Here is a 22,428-nt window from a genome sequence, read left to right on the forward strand (position 1 = left end):
GTTCTAGGAAAGCAAGGCTGATTCAACATATAAAAAAATAGGGTCCCTGGGTGGCTCAGTCGGTAAAGTGTCTGACTTCAGCTCGGGTCATGATCTCACAGTTTGTGGGTTCAGGCCCCGCGTCGGGCTCTGTGCTGACAGCTCAGAGCCTGGAGCCTGCTTTGAATTCTGTGTCTCCCCCTCTCTCTGCCCCTCCCCTGCTCATGCTCTGTCTCTGTCTCTCAATAATAAACGTTAAAAAAAATAAAAATAGTGAGATACTATATTAATACAATAAAGGGGAAAAAAACATGAACATCTTAATAGATGAAGAAGCATTTGACAAAACTCTTTTTTTTTTTTTTAATTTTTTTTTTCAACGTTTATTTATTTTTGGGACAGAGAGAGACAGAGCATGAACGGGTGAGGGGCAGAGAGAGAGGGAGACACAGAATCGGAAACAGGCTCCAGGCTCTGAGCCATCAGCCCAGAGCCCGACGCGGGGCTCGAACTCACGGACCGCAAGATCGTGACCTGGCTGAAGTCGGACGCTTAACCGACTGCGCCACCCAGGCGCCCCACAAAACTCTTTAATGATAAAAAGAACAGACTAGCAGTGGAAGGGAACTTCCTCAACCTGATAAAGGCCATGAATAAAAAAACCCTCATCTAACTTACTAACTTACTAAAGACTGAAAGCTTTACTCCTAAGGTCAGGAACAAGAATTTGCCAATTCTGTTTGCCGCTGTACTGGAGGTTCTCGCCAGAGCAATTAGACAAAAAAAAAAAAAAAAAAAGAAATAAAAGGCATTCCAATTAGAAAGGATGAAATCAAACTATAGCTATTCACAGGTGACGTGGTCCTTGTATATATCATGAAGTCATGAAAGAGACCAGACCCAAAAGGCCATATATATTATGATTGTACCATCTGAAATGTCCAGAATAGGCAAGTCTACAGAGACCGAAATTAAATTAGTGATTGCTAGAGGTTGCAGAAAGGGGAGAAGAAGGAAGGACTGGTTATATGTGTACAGGGTTCCTTTTAGGTATGGCGAAAATGTTTTGGAAGAAGATAATGGTGATGGTTATCTAACCTGTAGTTATGCTGAAAACCACTGAATTGGTGTACTTTTTTTAAATTCGCATTTTTTATTTTTGAGCAAGAGAGTGCAAGCAGGGAAGGGGCAGAGAGAGAGGAAGACAGAGGATTTGAAGCAGGCTCCACACTGACAGCAGAGAGCCCCATGTGGGGCTCAAACCTACAAACTGCAAGATCGTGGCCTGAGCTGAAGTCGGACGCTTAACCGACTGAGCCACCCAGGTGCCCTGAACGGCACACTTTTAAATTGTGAGTCGAAAAGGATTCACAATTGCTACTTCTCATTTCAATTTATTCACATTTCTTTCTTTCTTTCTTTTTTTTTTTACAAAGGTGTATCTTCTGTTGAATTAGATACCAAATATTTATTTTGTTCCATTCTATCATCATTTTTAATAGAACACCCTAGTTTGCCATAAATTGTAGCCGAACTAGAAGAAATCAATTTTTTTCTGAGTGAGCAGTCTCCAACAATGTTTCTGGGTAATAATGTATCTTAATGTTATAAAGACAGTTATTAAAACTTAAAAGTAGATTACCTTTCAGTAATACTTTATAATTATCAGCTAGAGGAAGTACAGAACACCTTTCTGATTTTTACTATCGAATGTCGTTCTGTGCTGTAAGTAGGGTGTGGTTTGATAGGTGGGTTGTGAACGAAACTACAGCACAGTAATGGGTATGGTTAAAACTCAGCCAGCCAGAATAGGGTTAATTCTGCTCCCTGCTCTTCTCATCTTGAGTTAATTCTTGATATCATGCCGACATTTGATATCATAGCTGACATTATTTAAACTTAAAAAGAAAAATAATGTTTTAAAATAAGAGGTAAAACCATGATGACTGAAGCAGGACTTCACATTCTACCCCGAAGGACCTTGGTCTGTGTTGTTGCAGGAGCAGAATTCCCTTGAGGCCATTTTTGATCAGCAGAGCCCTTTTTCTTCTTTCCCGCTCTCTTTTCAACCCCTAATATCAGGAGACAGATTGCTGAGTTGTGTCCTTTAAAAGATACTGACACACGGCCAAAGGCCAGTAAAGTAGAATTTGGTTTTAGCAAGAGTCAACCTCCAGTGTGGCTAATGTAATAATTGAGTGGAAAAGAGAATATCCGGGCCAGCCAACATCTGCCTAAAACTGCTATTTGTGCTTCAGTGTTCAAAGGCACATTTAACTGCCTGGAGATGGGTTGAAATGACCAGGATTTACTCTCAGATTACTGTGGCTTTTTCTTGTGTTGATGGTCCATGGTACTGTAATTCTGTTGTCTTTTTGCTTACATAGGTCCAGAGCACCATTGGATGCTTACTTTCAAGTGAGCCGGACCCAGCCTCAGTTGCCAACCACGTCTCATGGTTCAGAGACCAGGAATCCTGTCTCTGAGGACTTGCAGGTCTCCAGTAGTTCTGATTCCGACAGCTCCACAGAGTATGAGGAGGTTGTTGTCCAGGGAGAGGAACCTAGAGCCGTTGTTATAGAAGGTGAGTATGTTGCTCAGTTTTGGATTCACAGGGCTAATACCCAGAAAGCTAGAAAGTCTAGACTTGTCATGTGATACTTTCCCTTTTGCCCCCAGATGTCAGTAGATTCCTGCTTCATACAGTACAAAGCTTTCACTGGCCATGATTCCATATAGAGGATTTGATCTGACTTGAAATTTAATGTGATCTGTGACCCAGTCAGTTGGTCACTTTGTAATGGCATTTTATATTCTCTTTCATCTTCTTTGACATCTTATAAGGTAGTAGGTTCTTTATTTAAAGAAAAGCGTTGTAAATTCGGTACCCTGTCTAGTCGGCCAGTTTTTAAGTCCTATAATGCCATGTATTATGCAAGTAGAGCTATGTTTAGCAGTAGTGGGCAGAGACCCTGGAACATATGTCCTGCTTACCCTCTGATACCCCAGATTATGGTCTTTTCCCACTAAAGGGACCCAGGACTTCTTGGAGAAGTGGCTTTCCAAGACTGGGATAGGAAATATACAAAATGAGCCTAGAGCGTTTGTGCTAGAAAGCAAGGGAGCCATCTCTCAGAGAGTCATCAGGTCGGTAGGCGTAGGAGCAACTTTAAAGGGGCTCCTAAGTGGCCTCAAGATGGGACAGTTTGAGCATCAAAACGAATAATGGGTGCATTCTTGGAGTATGGATTGAGATATAGGTTGAAATACATCAAATCTGTGAAAAATCCTAATTCATAATTATGTGCTTTTTTAAAAGCTCACTTATCAGCATCCTAAGTTATTAGAGCCCTGACGCATTACTCTGAAAACTGGTAAATAAAGGATTACGCATTTATCCTGTTTTCCCTGGGTGAACTGTATTTAGGAAAACCAAATATTGGCTGATGAAGGAGGTTTTGTTTGTTTGTTAAGAGTATTTAAGGTTCACAACAAAATTGAGAGGACAGCGTGGAGATTTCCACACACTCCTGTCCTCACACGTGCACAGCCTCCCTGTTAGCACCGGTCGCCAGAATGGTGCATCTAATCCGTGGCATGTTCACTCCAAGTCCGTGCTTTACCTTAGGGTTCACCTCAGGTTTTCCATTCTGTGGGTTTCGACAAATGTGTAATGACATCCCCATCATTATACAGGGTACTCTTACTGCCCTAAAAATTCTCTTTGCCTCTTCATTTCTCCCACCTACCCCCAAGGAAGTTCTTTGAAATAGAAAAACTCCAGCTAATATTGGAGCAGAGATGACAGGAAAAAGTCATAATTGTGTGACTCCTCATGGAATTCTGTATCTAGGCAAAGATCAGCAGTGGATCCTAAAACCATTAGGTTGAAGGTTGATGGGATTCCTTTCAATGGAGGAAGCAGGCTGACACCACCAGACCATAATGTGCATTTTGATGTGTTGCAATCAGAAATCTCCATAGAGGGGCGCCTGGCTGGCTGAGTCAGCAGAGCAAGCGACTCTTGGTCTCAGGGTTGTAAGTTCAAGCCCATGATGTGTGTAGAGGTTACTTAAAAATAAAATTAAAAAAAAGAAAGAAACATCCATAGCACTTAGGAAATACTGTTACTGCCCCCCAAATCCCTGAGTCTGCTTAAGACTCTAGAGATAATAACCAGGTTGCCCAGTCTGCAGTAAGTAGAAGAACAAGGTAAATAATACCAGAGATGCAACCATTTAAATCTAAAATGTGTTCCATTGGAACATCTAGAAAAAAGATCTAAACATACATGAAGTTCTAGTATATTGGAAAGAGAATATCTCAAATAGTGGGGAAAAGACAGACTTTTAAATTAATATTGTAAAAACTGGATTGCTAACTGGAAAACAAACTGGATTCATTCCTCACACTATAAAATTAAGAAATAAGTGGATCAGAGACCTAGTGTAAAAAAAGAAACCATTCTATTATTAGAATAGTAGATGTGATAAAACCCAGAAGTAGGGAGCACTTTGAAGTCTAGAGGCAGTACAGTAAAATTACAAAAAAAAAAAAAACTTTGGTCGGTGTGGCGGTGGGGGGGTTGCTGGGTGGCTCAGTCAGTTGAGCGTCTGACTTTGGCTCAGGTCATGATTTCACAGTTCGTGGGTTTGAGCCCCGTGTCGGGCTCTTGTGCTGACAGCTCACAGCTTGGAGCCTGCTTTGGATTCTGTGTCTCCCTCTCTCTCTGCCCCTCCCCTGCTTGCATTCTGTCTCTGTCTCTGAAAGATGAACAAATGTTAAAAAATTAGAAAAAAGAAGAAGCATACAACCAAAGAAGTGTTCTTGCTGCCCCTCTTCTTGCCAGAAAACAGAATTGAATCCACTGAAGCCCTTAGGTTTAACTGCCAGTTTATAGGAAATATCGGTGATAGAGCAAATAGTTAAGCAATACCACAAGGAAGCAGCCAGTCAAATTTGGGATTAGAGTGTTTCATAAGACAAATGACCAGATATCTTCCAACAAATCAGTGACAGGGAAGGGATAAAAATGAAGAATTGTTAGAGTGAAAAAAAGTCACATATGTAACAGTCAAACTCGTTGTGGAGGCCTTGCTTAGATTCTGATAGCAATAAATGTAGTGTAATGAGTAACTTGAAAACAACTGGGAAATTTTGAATATGAACTGAGTATTAGTATTAAGAGATCATTAGTTTTGTTAGGCGTGATAAGGATAGTGTTGATGTAAAAAGAAATCTTTATCAGTTAGTATTACAAAAGTTTTTATAAGTGAAATGACATTTTAGAGTTTGTTGTTAAGCTTTGTAAAAGAAAATAATGGGGCTGGGGGGACTTAGTTGGGAAAAGATTGGCAACAAGATCGATTTTTTTTTAATTGGGTGATGAGTACTTACGTGTTATTTATACTGTTCAGTCTAGTTTTATGCATATTTGAAAATTTCCAAAATAAGTTAAAAAATAAATTCACTGTTACAACTTAGGAAACTTAATACTACCAATTTGAAATGGAAAGCTGTGATACGCTAGGCTCTCCTGCTAGACTCTCATTCCTGACTTCTGTCTTCTTTTGTGCGTTACTAATCTTATCATTTCTGGAAATGACTTGGCAGACCAAGTTGGAGGTATCTCAGCAGAACAAGAAGTTACAAGTATCCGTGAAGGAGAGACCCTTCCCAAACAGGTAATATGAGCATCCTTTTAAATGAAGTGGTGATTTGCATTTAAAGAGGCTGCAGGCTAAAGTGGAAAGTTTGCAGACTTTGTAGGTGGGAGGTCAGCGTGTGGGTCCAGTCCACTTATTTATGTGGCTGCTTCTTCATAGGTTTAAAAAAGCAGAGGTTGGGGCACCTGGGTGGCTCAGGCGTTAGACATCCTACTTGGACGTCATGATCTGAGGTCATGATCTCCCAGCTCATGGTTTCCAATCCTACGTCGGGCTCTGCGCTGACAGCTCAGAGCCTGGAGACTGCTTTGGATTTATGTCTCCCTCTCTCTCTGCCCCTCCTCCACTCGTGCTCTGTCTGTTTCTCTCTCAAAAATAAATAAACATTAAAAAATAAAAAGTAAGGGTAGATGTGAGGATAACTTGTCCTACCTACCTAACAAGGTTAAGTTTTGATTATACCTTTTATCAGTACATAAAGTTGACTCTCATGAATCACTGCATAGTGTCCCATCTATAAATAAATTTTTGGTCAACTCTTTTGTCACATACACTATAGTTGTTTCTTCTTTCTCTTGCTCTCCCTTTCCTTCCTTCTTTCCTTCCTTCCTTCCTTCCTTCCTTCCTTCCTTCCTTCCTTCCTTCCTTCCTTCCTTCCTTCCTTCCTTTCCTGGTACAAGTGCGTGCTTTGTACAGTTGTCTTGCAAGTATTTGTGACGAATATATGCTAGGTATATTTCTAGCAGAGAGATTGCTCTGTCAAAGGAAAGATACATGGGAGCTCAGTCGGTTAAGCATCCAACTCTTGATTTTGGCTCAGGTCATGATCTCATGGCCTGTGGGATTGAGCCCACATCAGGCTCTACGCTGACAGCTGCTTGGGATTCTCTGTCTGCCCATCCCCTGCTCACATGCACATGCTGTCTCCTCTCTGTCTCTCTCAAAATAAATAGACATTTTTTAAAAAAGGAAAGATACATGTATTTTAGTCTTTATAGATAATGCCATGGACAATTTGTGTCACTTTTCTACCTGCAGCAACAATATATAAACATGCCCATTTCTTCATTAACCCTCAACATTGCTTGGTGTCATCAGACATCAGCTTATACCATCTAATAAATGAAAAAATGATCTCTTACTTTAATTTGCATTTTTCAGTTATAAATAAACACTTAACAAACCATTTGTATTTTTTGGTAAGCTGTTTATATCCTTTGTTTTTCTGTTTTTGTTTTTAATTTTGATTTACATGAGCCAAGTATAACTGCTTGAGTTGATTATGAATCTAATTTTGAACGTATAACAAACCTGCTATTCCCTGTTGTTGATTATCTGGGTAACTGCCAGGTCTGTTTTGTTCTGTTTTGTATCTTTGTAAACATAGCTCCTTTTCTTCATTCGCGTGAAAAAAATATCCAAGAATTTCCTAAGATGAAAGAATGGTAGTATTTTCCAGGCTTGTTATGAAACATTTGGGCAGCTTGCGTTTTAACAAAGAATGGCAAGTGATTCCGAACTGTTGCGGTTTTGCTACAGTGTTTTCAGTTGGGTTTGTATTGTTTTTGTGTGGTTTTGTTGATGTGACAGTCGCACATCCTCTTCAAGACCGATATGCATCCTCTCTAATTTGAATGTATTCTGGTTTCCTTCCAGTCTCCCCAGAAGACCAGTCCTCTTCCATCTTCTGTTCCTATGGATGATGAAGAAGGGGACACTTGCACGATATGTTTGGAACTTTGGACCAATGCTGGGGATCACCGACTCTCAGCGTTACGCTGTGGGCACCTCTTTGGGTATAAGTGCATTTCTAAGTGGCTCAAGGGACAGACACGAAAATGTCCTCAGGTAAGAACCGTACATAAGGACTGTGCATGTGCACAGTCAGCATGTTAGGTCAGGGTTCCTAGAACCACACTAACTTTGTCTTGTTGGGCTCTTTAGTGCAACAAGAAAGCCAAGCACAGTGACATCGTGGTTCTTTATGCCCGAACCCTGAGAGCTCTGGACACTAGTGAACATGAGCAAATGAAAAGGTAGGTGACAAGAATCTGACTACCTGGCAAATCTGAAAAAGGAGGTATGAGTCACACTTAATGTGGTTCTCGGGCTTTACTTGGACCGTACTGGGGATCACTGGCAATCTGTCTCCCATTGTGATTTATAAGTACACGTCTGATGTCTTCTGAGGGAGGTCTACATGGTGTGTTCTTGATGTTTTGGAGGGGCGCCTGGGTGGCTCCGTCAGCTAAGCGTTCAACTTCGGCTCAGGTCATGATCTCGCGGTTTGTGGGTTTGAGCCCCGCGTCAGGCTCTGTGCTGACAGTTCAGAACCTGGAGCCTGCGTTGGATTCTGTCTCCCCCTCTCTGTCTCTCTGCCTTCCCCCATTTGCACTCTCTCTCTCACCCTCTTTTGAAAATAAATGAATGTTTTTTTAAAATGCGGTTTCAGAGCAACAACTAATTCCAACTTCAGCTAGCTCAGTGAGTATAGGCCCCAGGTTCACTGAATGAACCTTCTCAACTATAGGGTAGGGGGAGCTTATCTAAAAATGAAGTCATTGCACAAGAAAGCAGAGCTAAGCAGTGGAGGAAGACGGATTCTTGACCCTCAGTTCAGCCATGCCTAAATTAGTTTCCAGTGGATTTCTCAGTGATAACGTTAGTTTTCAATTTTAGTTGGCCAGCTAAAGTATAGTTTCTGTCCTGTAATCTAAGGAATATTAACCAGTGTTTCATCACATAATATTTTCATTCTGGGAAGACTGACACCTGGATCATGAAAATCTCCTTCCTCGAAACGGGGGGGGAAGGGGCACCTGGGTGGCTCAATTGAGCCCAGTCTTGATTTCAGCTCAGGTCATGATCCCAGGGTCGTGGGATCGAGCCCTGCATTGGGCTCCACACTGAACATGGAGCCTACTTAAGATTCGCTCTGTTTTTCCCTCTGCCCCTCTCCCCCACTCGCTCTCTTAGTCTAAAATAAGGGGGGGGGGGGGAGAAGGGAAAGATGAAAGAAGGATGACAGGTGGTAGACCCTGCCGCTCATTTCTTCTGTGCCCTGTACCTCTTGTAAGTTTCTGCTTTCAGGGCCTGAGTGCCATGTGCAGATTAGAACAGGTAAATTCAGAAGGAATGGAGTGACTTCTCCTTCCGCAGGAGCACTTAGCTATCCCCACCAACTTGGAATCAGCTCTGACACTTAAGCCTGTAGTAGCGTGACCCAGGGAAGAAGACCATGGTGTGTTAAGCCCTCTCCAAATCAAAAGTCATAGAGAAATCTATAGCCCTCCAGTAATACCTCACACCTGGTGTGGGCGGCAGACCCCAGCAGAGTGAGTCCCTGGAATTTTTGTAGCGTATTCAGATTCTTCCCTAAGGATTACATTTACTGCCTGCCTCTGCTGCTAAATACCTTAGTCAGGAATTCCTCATCTTACTTTTTGTATACAGTTCATGACCACTTGGAACATTCTCCAAGTCTTAATCTCCTCTTCCCTAGAATAGGCTTAATGATACTTTAAACAAAGCAGTAACAGAAAAGAGGATCTGGCACATGGCTTAAGTGTTGCCATTTGTTCCCCCGTTTGTTTGTTCGTGTCGCTAAGCCCTCCTACAGCAGCACTCTCCATGGAAGATTCCTAAGTGAAGCTTTGCACGTGTAGTGCAGTACAAGAAATTGTCAGCATTTTGGAAGCCCAAGAACAATTGGTAATAACACTACTTAAAATAAACTTTAAGAACATTAAAAAAATATATATCCCCCACTGAAAGAGTGTAGGGACTTGGGTTTTCTCACAACACTGCTGGTAAGAATGTACACCAACACAACTCTTTAGAGGCCTTTGGCACTATGCTTTAAAAGCCTTCAAAAGTAAATCTGCAGGCATTTATTCTAAAGAAACAATTTGTGAAGAAATGCGTGCAAAGATTTATTTAATGAGACTTTTCATTTAAACATTGTTAATAATCCAGGGGGCCTGGGTGGCTTGGTTTGTTAAGCATCTGACTTCGGCTCAGGTCATGATCTTATCCCTGGATTCGAGCCCCATTTTGGGCTCTGTGCTGACAGCTCAGAGCCTGGAGCCTGCTTCAGATTCTGTGTGTCGCTCTCTCTGCCCCTCCCCCACTCATGTGCTCTGTCTCTCTCTCTTTCCCCCTCAAAAAGAAACTTAAAAAAAAAAAAAATGTAAGCATTGTTAATAATCCAAACTGAGAGAATTAACTGATTGAATAAACTCTGGCATATTCATGTGATAGAATTCTACACATTTATTTAAACTGATGTTAAAGTGCACATAATATTTTGTCATGTGAAAGTACATTATGGTGATTATATTTTTGCAAAGTGAAAAAAAAATACTATAGGTAGTCACTGAGTAGTGGAATTACAGGTGATTTTCATTTTCTTCCTTATTTTTTCGTATTTGGTCCAACAAATACTTAGCATTTTTACATGGTAGCTGTGTGGAGAGGGCAATTTTGTTTAAAAAGCTTACTTTGTAGGTGTCGCAGCTAATATGTGATTGTATTTAAAACTTTGCGGGGCGCCTGGGTGGCTCAGTCGGTTGAGCGTCCGACTTCAGCTCAGGTCATGATCTCACGGTCTGTGAGTTTGAGCCCGCATAGGATCTGTGCTGACGCTCAGAGCCTGGAGCCTGCTTCGGATTCTGTGTCTCCCTCTGTCTCTGCCCCTCCCCTGCTCATGCTCTGTCTCTCTCTGTCCCAAAAATAAATTAAAAAAAAAACAAAACAAAAAACATTAAAAAAAAAAAAAACTTTGCTGATTACTCAGAAAACTCCCAACAAACCAACGTCCAGGACCAGTTGGCTTTACAGGTGAAGTCTACCAAAGTTTAAAGAAAAGTTAATAACTATTCTTCTAACTTTTCCAAAAAATAGAAGAGGAAGGAACACTTCCAAATTCATTCTATGAGGCAAGTGCCTCCCTAATACCAAAACCAGATAAAGACACCACACAAAAAAAAGAGAACTAAAAGAGAGAGAGAGAGAGAGAGAGGGAACTATAGACTAATATCTCTGATGAACATAGATACAGAAATCCTCAACAGAGTATTAGCAAACCAAATCCAATAATACATTTAAAAAAAATTTAACCATAATCAAGTGGGATTTATTCCTGAGATACAAGGGTAATCTGTTATTTACAAATTAACCAGTGTGATATATTTTCTCAGAAAAAGGATAAAAAGCATAGCCATTTCAGTAGATGCAGAAAAAGCCTTTGACAAAGTACAACATCCGTTCATGATAAAAAACCCTCAACAAAGTAGATTTAGAGGGAACATACCTCAACACAATAAAGGCGATATATGGAAAACCCATCATCCTTAAAAACAGAGTTTTTTCCCTGAGGGCAGGACCAAGACCGGGATGTCCATTCTCACCACAGCAATCAGACAAGAGAAATAAAATATAAAAATAAAAGGCATCGAAATTGGTAAGGAAGAAGTAAAACTTTCACTGTTTGCTGATGACATGATACTATATGTAGAGAACCCAAAGGCCACCAAAAACTACTAGAACTGATAAATGAATTCAGTCAATTGGCAGGATGAAAAATCAGTGTACAGAAATCTGTTGCATTTCTGTATACTAATGATGAAGCAGCAGAAGGAGAAATTAACAGTCCCACTTACAATTGCACCAAAAAACCCCAAAACCTAGGAATAAACTTAAGAGGTGAAAGACCTGTACTCTGAAAACTATAAAACATCGATGAAAGAAATTCAAGATGACACAAAGAAATGGAAGACATTCCATGCTCGTGGACTGGAAGAACAGATATTGTTAAAATGTCTATATTGCCCAAAGCAGTGTACTCATTTAATGTGATCCCTGTCAAAATACCAACAGCATTTTTCACAGAACTAGAACAAGCAGTCCTAAAATTTGTATGGAATGATAAAAGACCCCGAATAGCCAAAGCAATTTGGGAAAAGAAAAATAAACCTGAAAGCATCACAGTTCAGACTTCAAGTTATATTACAAAGATGTAGTAGTCAAAACTGTATGGTACTGGCACAAAAATAGACACGTGGATCACTGGAACACTGGAAAGCCCAGAAATCAACCCACAATTATATGGCCATTAATCTTTGAGAAAGCAGGAAAGAATACGCAATGAGAAAAAGACCGTTTCTTCAACAAATAGTTTTGGGAAAACTGGGCAGCTACATGCAGAAGAATGAAACTGTACCACTTTGTCGCACCATACACAAGAATAAACTCAAAATGGATGGAGGACCTAAATTTGAGAGCTAAAACCATAAACATCCTAGAAGAGAACACAGGCACTAATTACTCTGCCATCAGCCGTAGCAATATTTTTCTAGATAGATCTCCTGAGACAAGGTAAACAAAAGCAAAAATAAGCTATTGGAACCACATCAAAATAAAAATCTTCTGCATAGCAAAGGAAACAACCAATAAAACTAAAAGGCAACCTATGGAATGGGAGAAAATATTCACAAATCACATATCTGATAAAGGGTTAGTATCCAAAATATATAAAGAATTTATACAAATAAATACACACACACACACCCAAAGAATCCAATTTAAAAATGGGCAGACGACATGACCAGACATTTCTCCAAAGAAGACATACACATGACCAACAGACACATGAAAAATGGTGGACGTCACTCATCAGGGAAATGCAAATCAAAACTGTAATGAGATATCCTCTCACACCTGTTGGCTAAAATCAAAACCACAAGAAACAGTAGGTGTTGGCGAGGATGTGGAGAAAAGGGAACCATCGTGCACTGTTGATGGGAATGCAAACTGGTGCAGCCACTGTGGAAGACAGTATGGAAGTTGCCTCAAATAATTAAAAATAGAACTATCCTACAATCCAGTCATCACGTTACTGAGTATTTAGCCATAGTTTACAAAAACACTAATTCTTAGGGATATATGTTCCCCTATGTTTCGAGCAGCATTATGTACAATAGCCAAACTGTGGAAGCAGCCCAAGTGTCCATCAATAGATGAACGGAGAAAGAAGAGGTAGTATATATATACCAAATCTTGCCATTTACAACAACATGGATGGAGCTAAAGAGTATTATTCTAAGTGAAGTAAGCCAGTCAGGGAAAGACAAATACCGTATGATTTCATTCATGTGCAATTTGAGAAACAAGTAGACAAAGGGGGGGGGTGGGGGAAGACAAACCAAAAAACAGACTCTTAACTATAGAGAACAAACACATGGTTACCAGAGGGGAGATGGGGGGGGGGGGGGGGGGGAGGAGGCAGGTGATGGGTGAAATAGGTGATGGAGACTAAGAGTACACTTACTGTTGTTATTATTATTTATTTATTTTTGAAAGAGAGCAAGCGCGCAATCTAGGAAGAGGGGCAAAGGGAGAGAGAAAATCCCAAGCAGGTTCCATGCTCAGCACAGAGCCAGACACGGGACTTGATCCCACGACCCTGGGATCATGACCTGAGTCGACATCAAGAGTTGGACACTCAACCTACCGAGCCACCCAAGCACCCCAAGAGTACACTTACCTTGAGGAGCACTGAGTAATATATAGAGTTGTTGAAACACTATATTGCACACCTGAAATTAATAGAACACTGTATGTTAGCTACACTGGAAGTAAAATTAAAAATAAACCTTGCTGATTACACATAATCAGTATGCCCCCTATCCTCTTTAGAAAATGTGAGCATTTTGGGGCGCCTGGGTGGCGCAGTCGGTTAAGCGTCCGACTTCAGCCAGGTCACGATCTCGCAGTCCGGGAGTTCGAGCCCCGCGTCAGGCTCTGGGCTGATGGCTCGGAGCCTGGAGCCTGTTTCCGATTCTGTGTCTCCCTCTCTCTCTGCCCCTCCCCCGTTCATGCTCTGTCTCTCTCTGTCCCAAAAATAAATAAACGTTGAAAAAAAAATTTAAAAAAAAAAAAAAAAAAAAAAAAAAAAGAAAATGTGAGCATTTTGAAAATGCCAATAAATAGAGACTTCAATGAGCACCCTTGTACTTGACTTTATCAGATCTTAACAACTTGCCATATTTGTTTAAGGCCTTAAGTAAATAAATAAATCATTACAGATAGAGCAAAAGCTTCCTTGTGAACTACATGTCCTTAATTCCCTCACTTTCCTCAGAGGAGTTATAAATCATATTATAGTATGATTTAGGAAGTTTTTACACTTTATACAAATGTTATTGGATTATGATTTTCCTCTGTAACTTGTTTTTTTGGTTTAGTATTATGATTGGGGCACATATCCAACTTCGTATAGCTCTAGCTTATTCATTTTAACTTCTGTATAGTCTTCTAGTTCTCTAATTTAGAATTTTCCTATCCATATTTTGTAGTTGTGGACAGTTAAGGTGGTTTCCAGTTTTTGTTAACATAAGCCACGGTGCAGAGAGATGGGCAATAGTCTCCTTAGGTCTAGAAATGGAATTACTTTATCATAGGTCACATATAATTTCAGCTTTACTAGATACTGTCAAATTGTTCCTTCAAGAAGCTCTTCCCAATATATATATTCCCGCCAGCAGAAGCCAGATTTCTTATTTTTTCATACTTTGTCTGCTTTGTATTATCAGACTTAATTTTGATGGTCTCATGAAGTGAAATAGTATTTACTTAATCTGCATTTCCTAAGTTATTAATGAAGTTGGACATACTCTTCTGTCAGTTTTGCTTATATCAGTTGTTCATTGATACTGAGCAAAATACATTGCTTGTTTCTTATTGATCTGTATAGTTTTTTGTGTTTTCCTTATACTGTTGACCCAGGAGTTGGAGGTGCCAGCCCATCCCACAGTGGAAAATCCACATATAACTTTCAACTCCCCCGAAGCTGAACTACCTATTAATAGCCTACTGTTGACTAGAAACCTCCCTGGTAACATAAACAGTGGGTTAACATATATTTTATATGTTATATGTATTCTACACTATATCCTTACAATAATATCTAACTTTTAATTTTTTCCATATTTCTGGGCTACGCAGTTTGTGAGTTTTTTCAAATTGTTCCAAATTTCCAAAAAGTTTTCCAATGTATGTATTGAAAAAAATCCACAGTAAATGGACTGGCAAGGCTCAAACCCGTGTTGTTCAGGGTCAGCTGTACTGATGCTTTGTTGCTTGTGTATATTGCAGATATAGGTCTCCAGTCTGGGCTTGTCTCTTTAATTAGTTTATGGTATCTTTGGTTGAACATGAGTTTTTAATTTTAACACAGTCCTTTATCACTTGTTTTGTGGGTTTTTTTGTCTCTAGTACTTCAAAGTCTTAAAGACGTAACATCATCTAAAGGTCTTTAAATTTTTTGCTTTTTACGTAGGTTTTGAATATTTCTTAAATCTCGTTTTACAGATAGCCAGTTGTTGTAGTGTAATTATTAAGTAATATGTTCTTCCTGTGTAAGTTTTCATTGCTACCTCTACGCTAGATTAAGTTTCTGTATATGAACGGACTACTCTTAGGTTCTGTGGTCTCTTTGTTAATTCTCACCCCAGTATTCCCAGGTTGTAGCTTTAAAATACGTCCCCCCACCTTGTTCTTCAAATTGACTTTGCTATTCTTGGCACTTTGCTCTTCCGTATTAATTTTAAAATTAGTTTGCTGAGTTCCATTTAATGTAATTTCAATCAAGATTTCAAAGGAAACTTTTGAAATCTTGATTGAAATTGCATTAAATTTTTGAGAAGTTCCATCTTCATGATATTGAGTCTTTCCAGGCATGAGCATTCTATAATATCCTTCCGCTTATTCGCTGTTTTCTTGTGCCTTCTACTAGTGTACTTTGCTTCATAAAGGTCTTGGCATGCCCTTTCACTGTATTCCTAGGTTGTTATTGTTAGACTTGCTGTTGTGCATGAATTTTTTTGTATTACATTTACTAATCAGTTACCTGGCATATGGGAAATACTTGATCTAAATTTCTTTGTTTTCTTAAGTCTATTTTTTTAGTAATCTCTATACCCAACATGGGGCCCGAACTCACGACCCCGAGATTAAGAGACACATGCTACTCCTACTGAGCCAGCCAGGTGCCCCAATCTAATTTTCTTGATCTTAATTCCAGCGCCTCGCTGAGCTCTAATAATTTGTGACTTCTCTTGAATTTTCCGTGAAGATAAGTTGGGCAGCTTTATCCCTTCCTTTCCAGCTTTCATCTTTTTTCTATCCTATCTTGTTGGAGTGGAAATATTTTTTTTTTTTTGCATTTCATATTTTGAAAGTGTCTTTAGGTACATACAAATTTATTTTTGTTCTTGGTGAATGTATTTTTTTCCTTATGTATAATTCCTCTTTATACCTATTCATGCTGTTGAATTCTAAACGATCTTAGTATTTTCCAGGTATATACTTTCTATCTTTTTAACTTCAGCCTCATTTTTGTAGTATTACTTAATTTCAGTATCTGATGAACAGCTGGCAGCTTATTATTTTCTTTTAATCCAGCAGATAACTTTGTGGTCTTTTAACATGCCATTTTACTCTTTTGGCTCTAACTCAAGTGATAAGCTTGGCTCTGTTCCCTCATTTGGCATTTTTGCATTTTTAGTCTCATACCATTGTAAGAGCCAAACTCCTGGTCCTCACTGCCTTCCTTAACACTGAACCTCAGTGATTCAAGAGTTCGGCCCTGCATGCTACTTTTCTGTAGTGTTTCTGGATGTGAGAGCTTTCTCTTTGGTTACATTCATATTCACCATCGCGACATATTTACAGCAAAGTGTGTATATCAGAGCATGAAGTTAATCTGACATCTTGATGGGAGGTCTTTTGCCGCCTTTCTAATCTCCCCCTGTTGTTGGCTTCCCCTTCTAGTTCCTTACTAAAGGAGCAGGTGCTAAGGAAGCAGGCCGAGTTAGAATCGGCACAGTGCCGGCTCCAACTTCAAGTCCTCACTGATGAGTGCGCTAAGCTTCATAGTCGTGTCCAGGTAGGTTTACCCTTTCTCATCCAGAGAGCTTTTGGGATAAAAACGGAAGAGGAATCTAAATTGGATTTCCGTTCCTCTCAGATACAAAGAAGGATCTATCTAGCTTTTCAGGAAATAAACAAGAACAAGTATTTCATTCTTGATTAGGGCAGCGTGCACACTTGAGGGTGAATTCTGCAATTTGAACTTTTAAAACATTAGTCAGCTAGCTGATAATTTGAACTCTAAGTCATTTTTACCTCCCTGAATCTACCCCTAAAATGATGGGTTTAGACAAAATGACCATTAAAGACTTTGAACTCTACTATTTTATGAACTGTGCTCTCCTTAGTTCAGTTGCTGGTTGAAATACTGTGAAAACCGCATCAGTCCTCTAGGATTCATGTCAGCGGTTTCATATAATGGAGAAAACATCCCATATTAAATCAAGGAATTGTGTATGAGGGGAATATCAAATGAAAAGGCTGCACATTTACAAAATCTTTTTCACTTTAGGATTTGCAAAAACTTCTTGTGCAGCATCGGGATCAGATTTCACAGCAACCCGGGGGCTCCCAGGCACGTTTCCTGAGCTGCCTGCCCTCCACCCAGGGCCAGCACAAGTACCGTTTCCAGAAGACCTTCACGGTGTCTCAGACAGGAAACTGCCGAATCATGACATACTGTGACACTCTGAGCTGCCTGGTGGTGTCACAGCCTTCTCCTCAGTCCTCCTTCCTGCCAGGTGAACCTTCCAGATCCTCAGCGTTCATGTTCATTATTGGACTTCATTTATTTCTCTCTCTTTTTGAAGAATCCAGGACTCACTAGTGGGTGAACACTGACCCTGGCCCACCAGATCACCTTTCCTAGTCTGTTAATGCAGGTCCTCTGAGGTACTGCAAAGGTATCTTTAGTGTCTGGCCAAAGTGTTGGCTTCATCCTGTAGATTTGTTCATCAAGAGCTCAGAAACACCAATAACTGTGATAAAGTAAGAGGAAGATAGGGCTCTTGGAAGTATGGGTTACTAGTGTAGGCCAAGGAGAAGGACAGCACTCCCTGTATGCCCCGTGGAGGCACCTCGCTGGCTCACTTGGTAGAACATGTGACTACATTTGAGCCCATGTTGGGTGTAGAGATATTACTTAGGGGCAAAAAAAATTTTTTTAATAAATAAGGTCACACATTGTTTTTTTTTAATGTTTAATTTTTTGAGAGAGAGAGAGAGAGAACGTAAGTTTGGGGGTGGGGGGGGCAGAGAGCGGCAAACAGGACCCAAAGCGGACTTTGCGCTGACAGGCTGACAGCAACAAGCCCGATGTGGGGCTCGAACTCGGAAACCGTGAGATCATGACCCGAGCTGAAGTTGGATGCTCAATCGACTGAGCTGCCCAGTTGCCCTTGTCACAGATTCATTTTACACTGGAATTTTTTTTTTTAAGGTATTAGTTTTTTTGAGTTATCTTGGGGTCCCTGGGTGGCTCAGTCGGTTCAGTGTCCGACTGTTGATTTTTGCTCTGGTCTTGATTGATTTTTTTGCTCAGGTCATAATCCCCGTGTCAGGTTCCATGCTCAGTGTGGGACCTGCCTAAGAGTCTCTCTCTCTTTCCCTCTGCCCCTGTCCCCTGCTCGTGTGCACGCCTGCTCGCTCTCTCTCTCTCTCTCTCTCTCTCTGAAATAAAAAAAAGGAGGGTGGGTGCCTGAGTAGCTCATTCAGTCAAGTGTCCCACTCCTGATTCTTGCTCAGGTAATGATCTCATGATTCGTGAGATTGAGCCCTGTGTTGGGCTCTGCGATGACAGCGCGGGGCCTGCTTGGGATTCTCTCTCTCCATCTCTCTCTGTGCCTCCCCTGCTCATGTGCGCACGCTCTCTCTCTTCCTCTAAATAAACTTTAAATCAATAAAATAAAATGTTATCTGTACACCCAACGTGGGGCTCAGACTTAGAACGTTGAGATCAAGAGTCGCATGCTCTACCAACTGAGCCAGCCAGGCATCCCTAGACTAGGAATATTTTTTTAATAATTTTTTTTAATGTTTATTTATTTATTTTGAGAGAGAGTGGGGAGGGGGGGGGAGAGAGAGAGAGAGAGAGAGAGAGAGAGAGAGAGAAAGAGAGAGAATCCCAAGCAGGCTCTGTGCTGTCATCGCAGAGCCCAACACAGGGCTCGATCTCATGAACCGTGAGATCATTCCCTGAGCCAGAATCAGGAGTGGGATGCTTAACCAACTAGCCACCCAGGCACCCCTCGAATTCTTTTTTAAAATAATATCCCAAGGGCTAATTCAAGTTGAAACGAGATTTAATACTTATGTTCACTAGTGTTAAATTGACAAATTCCAAATAAAAGAATTTGGAAATACATAGATTAGTATTGATAATAATACATTAATACTAAATTTTCTCAAATTTTGTGCTTTTTTAAGATTAATTTTAGATTGTCTTTTTTTTTTTTTTTTAATTTTATTTAATGTTCATTTCTGAGACAGAGAGAGACAGCATGAGCCGGGGAGGGGCAGGGAGTGAGGGAGACCCAGAATCCAAAGCAGGCTCCAGGCTCAGAGCTGTCAGCACAGAGCCCGATGTGGGGCTTGAACTCACAAACTGTGAGATCATGATTTGAGGTGAAGTCGGTGGCTCAACTGACTGAGCCACCCAGGTGCCCCAAATTTTAGATTGTCTTAAGGTTGAAAAACAAATCTCCTCACGTGCTCAATTAAATTATTCCTGATGGTTGGGGCGCCTGGGTGGCGCAGTCGGTTAAGCGTCCGACTTCAGCCAGGTCACGATCTCGCGGTCCGTGAGTTCGAGCCCCGCGTCGGGCTCTGGGCTGATGGCTCAGAGCCTGGAGCCTGTTTCCGATTCTGTGTCTCCCTCTCTCTCTGCCCCTCCCCCGTTCATGCTCTGTCTCTCTCTGTCCCAAAAATAAATAAACGTTGAAAAAAAAAAAATTTAAATTATTCCTGATGGTTATAGATGTTTCTTTCCATGATCTTCAGCATATGATTTCCTCCAGCTGTCAGGTCTTTTTGCTTTAGCCTGATTTCCTGTTTACTCACTTAAACATTCCGTTCAAATGCTTCAAAACTCTGTCCCTCCAAACTTAGGTATAATCAGGATTTGGAGTAGAATTCCTAGATTATTATATATTTTTCTAATCACTTATAGCTGTGAGTTGAGAGAAAGTCCTTTTGAGGAGAACATAAAAGGACTGTTTATAATGTTTCTGTATCCCATCCACATTTTTAGTAAGATTCCCCAAATTGGGAAAATATTTATTTTTAAATTTTAGAGAGAGCTCACGAGCATGGAAGAGGGGCAGAGAGAGAGAATCTGAAGCAGACTCCACGCTGTCGTGGAGCTCAATGTGGGGCTCAGTCCCACAACTGTTAGGTCATGATCTGAGCCAAAAATCAAGAGTTGGAAGCTCAGGGATGCCTCAGTGGCTCAGTTGGTTAAGCGTCCAACTCTTGATTTCAGTTCAGGTCATGGTCTCATGGTTTGTGAGGCTGAGCCTCCAGGAGACCCCATTCCTTTTTTCTTGTTTGTTTATTTAAAGTTTATCTATTTTGAGAGAGAGCTCACAAGAAGGGGAGGGGCGGAGAGAGAGGGAGTGAGAGAGAATCTTAAGCAGGCTGCATGCTGTCAGTGCAGAGCCTAATGTGGGACTTGATCTCACAAATGATCTCTGGAACCGTGAGACCTGAACCGAAGTCACAAGTTAGACACTTAACTGACTCAGCCACCCAGTTCCTTTTTTTTTTTTTTTTTTAATGGTTATTATTTTTGAGAGAGAGACAGAGACAGAGAGCAAGCAGGGAAGGGGCAGAGAGAGAGGGATACAAAAAATCTGAAGCAGGCTCCAGGTCCCAAGCTGTCAGCACAGAGCCCAACTTGGGGCTCGAACTCACAGACCACGAGATCATGACCTGAGCTGTAGTCGGCCGCCCAACCAACTGAGCCACCCAGGCGCCCCGGTTCCTTTTTTCTAATGCATGTATTCCACACTGTACAGCTAGCTCTTCTTGATAGCCTGTTGGTGCTAATTTCTCCTTGCTTCTCTTGATCATTAACTAGGACAGTATTCGTGTTCCCTTGTTGATTTAAAGCCTGTGGTTTCTCTGTTTGTCTCTCTGGCTGTCCTAATTCTGTTTCAGCAGAGAACACAATAAACTTTTCCCACTTGGTTCCCTGGAGAAGCTGAGGTATGACTCGAGGCTGTCCTGAATCTAGGATTTGACAAATCCTGTTTGTGGATAACTTGGATAATAATGGATACTTAGTAAAAACACAAATATAATATATTTACATAGCCTAGTAAGAGAACAGTAACATGACTTTTTAAGGACCTATCAAGGACAAGTTTGGGGGGGATTTTTTTCCCTTTCTGGAATGACACAAATTAATTAGAATACTTGAAGTGTCATCTGTTTTTATTCCATTCAAACAAATGTAGCATATCTTAACCACCTGATATAGAGATTACCTGTGTTCATTCTTTATTGTTCCTTCTCTTCTACATCTTCAGTGTCTGTGGTTCAAGTAGAATAGTCTCTGTGCTAATAGCTTTATTGAAGTATGACTGACATACAATAAATTGCACTTATCGAAAGTATACAGTTGGGTGAATTATGTATACACCCTTGAAACTATCCCTGTAATCAAAATAATGAACATACCTATTGCCCCAAAGTTTTCTCATGCCCTTTTATAATCCATCTCCCACCTGCCCCTCCCTCCTCTCCCCATTCCCAGGCAGCCACTGATCTACTCTCTGTCACTATACATTAGTTTGCATTTTCCAGAATTTAACTTAAACATAATCATGCAGCATTGTTCTTTTTTGTCTGGCTTCTTCCAGCATAAAGTTTTGGAGATTCGTCCATATTAATATGTATATCAATATTTCATTTCCTTTTATTACTGGGTAGCATTCTGTTCTGTGTACATGTTCACATAGTGGTTTATCCATTCACCTGTTGCTGGGCATTTGGAGTAGAATATGCTTTTTAAAATAATTATAACCCTGGGGCGCCTGGGTGGCTCAGTCGGTTGGGCGGCCGACTTCGGCTCAGGTCACGATCTCGCGGCCCATGAGTTCGAGCCCCGCGTCGGGCTCTGGGCTGATGGCTCAGAGCCTGGAGCCTGCTTCCAATTCTGTGTCTCCCTCTCTCTCTGACCCTCCCCCGTTCATGCTCTGTCTCTCTCTGTCTCAAAAATAAATAAAACGTTAAAAAAAATTAAAATAAAATAAAATAATTATAACCCTGGGGAATTTTTTTGTTTGTTTGACCAGCTGTTTTCCAGGGATTTATATGCCAGGAAAGGTGAACGAAGGAGCTACTTGAAAAGGTCATTTGCTTTGCCTTGAATTGACTTTCGGTGATCTATTTCACACTCTCTTGTCTTTGGCAGGCTTTGGTGTTAAGATGTTGAGTACTGCCAACATGCAAAGCAGTCAGTACATTCCCATGCATAGCAAACAGATCCGTGGACTGGCTTTCAGCAGTCAGCCCAAAGGCCTACTGCTCTCTGCTTCCCTAGACAGCACTATTAAACTGACCAGGTGAGTGCTTTAGGGAGGACGGTGGGGCCTGGGCTGTTTAGTGTTAAACAGCGTAGAAATTAGTATCTGTATTAAGATGGCCTTAGCTTGCATTTTTTGGTCTAAGGCATTGTCTTCTGAGATCCAGTTTCATTGAATATAAAATGTGCTGCTCATCAAAGTAGATGCGACATCATAAATGTTATGTACAACGTTATGTTTTAAAATTACTTATGTTACAAAATGCATCTTAAGCCGCGCAAATGAGAGTAACACGCTAGAGATGGTCCAATGACAACGTGGAAGGAGCC

General features: G+C 40.8%; 1 protein-coding gene across 2 annotated transcripts in view; it reads left to right on the forward strand.

The window, feature by feature from the left end:
* Positions 1–22,428, forward strand: part of RFWD3 (ring finger and WD repeat domain 3) — a 43,107-nt gene that overhangs the window by 12,407 nt on the left and 8,272 nt on the right. For both annotated transcript variants that reach the window (XR_004342968.1, XM_030298556.1), the window contains exons 3-9: positions 2,367–2,563; positions 5,593–5,663; positions 7,302–7,493; positions 7,590–7,681; positions 16,476–16,590; positions 17,086–17,314; positions 21,988–22,138. Coding sequence is in view for 1 of the 2 variants with exons in the window: in XM_030298556.1 (XP_030154416.1) it covers positions 2,367–2,563; positions 5,593–5,663; positions 7,302–7,493; positions 7,590–7,681; positions 16,476–16,590; positions 17,086–17,314; positions 21,988–22,138 (1,047 nt within the window). In the remaining variant the exon portion in view is untranslated. The remainder of the gene's footprint in view (positions 1–2,366; positions 2,564–5,592; positions 5,664–7,301; positions 7,494–7,589; positions 7,682–16,475; positions 16,591–17,085; positions 17,315–21,987; positions 22,139–22,428) is intronic.

The sequence above is a fragment of the Lynx canadensis genome, chromosome E2, assembly GCF_007474595.2.
Source record: "Lynx canadensis isolate LIC74 chromosome E2, mLynCan4.pri.v2, whole genome shotgun sequence".
NCBI classification, from domain to species: Eukaryota; Metazoa; Chordata; class Mammalia; order Carnivora; family Felidae; genus Lynx; species Lynx canadensis.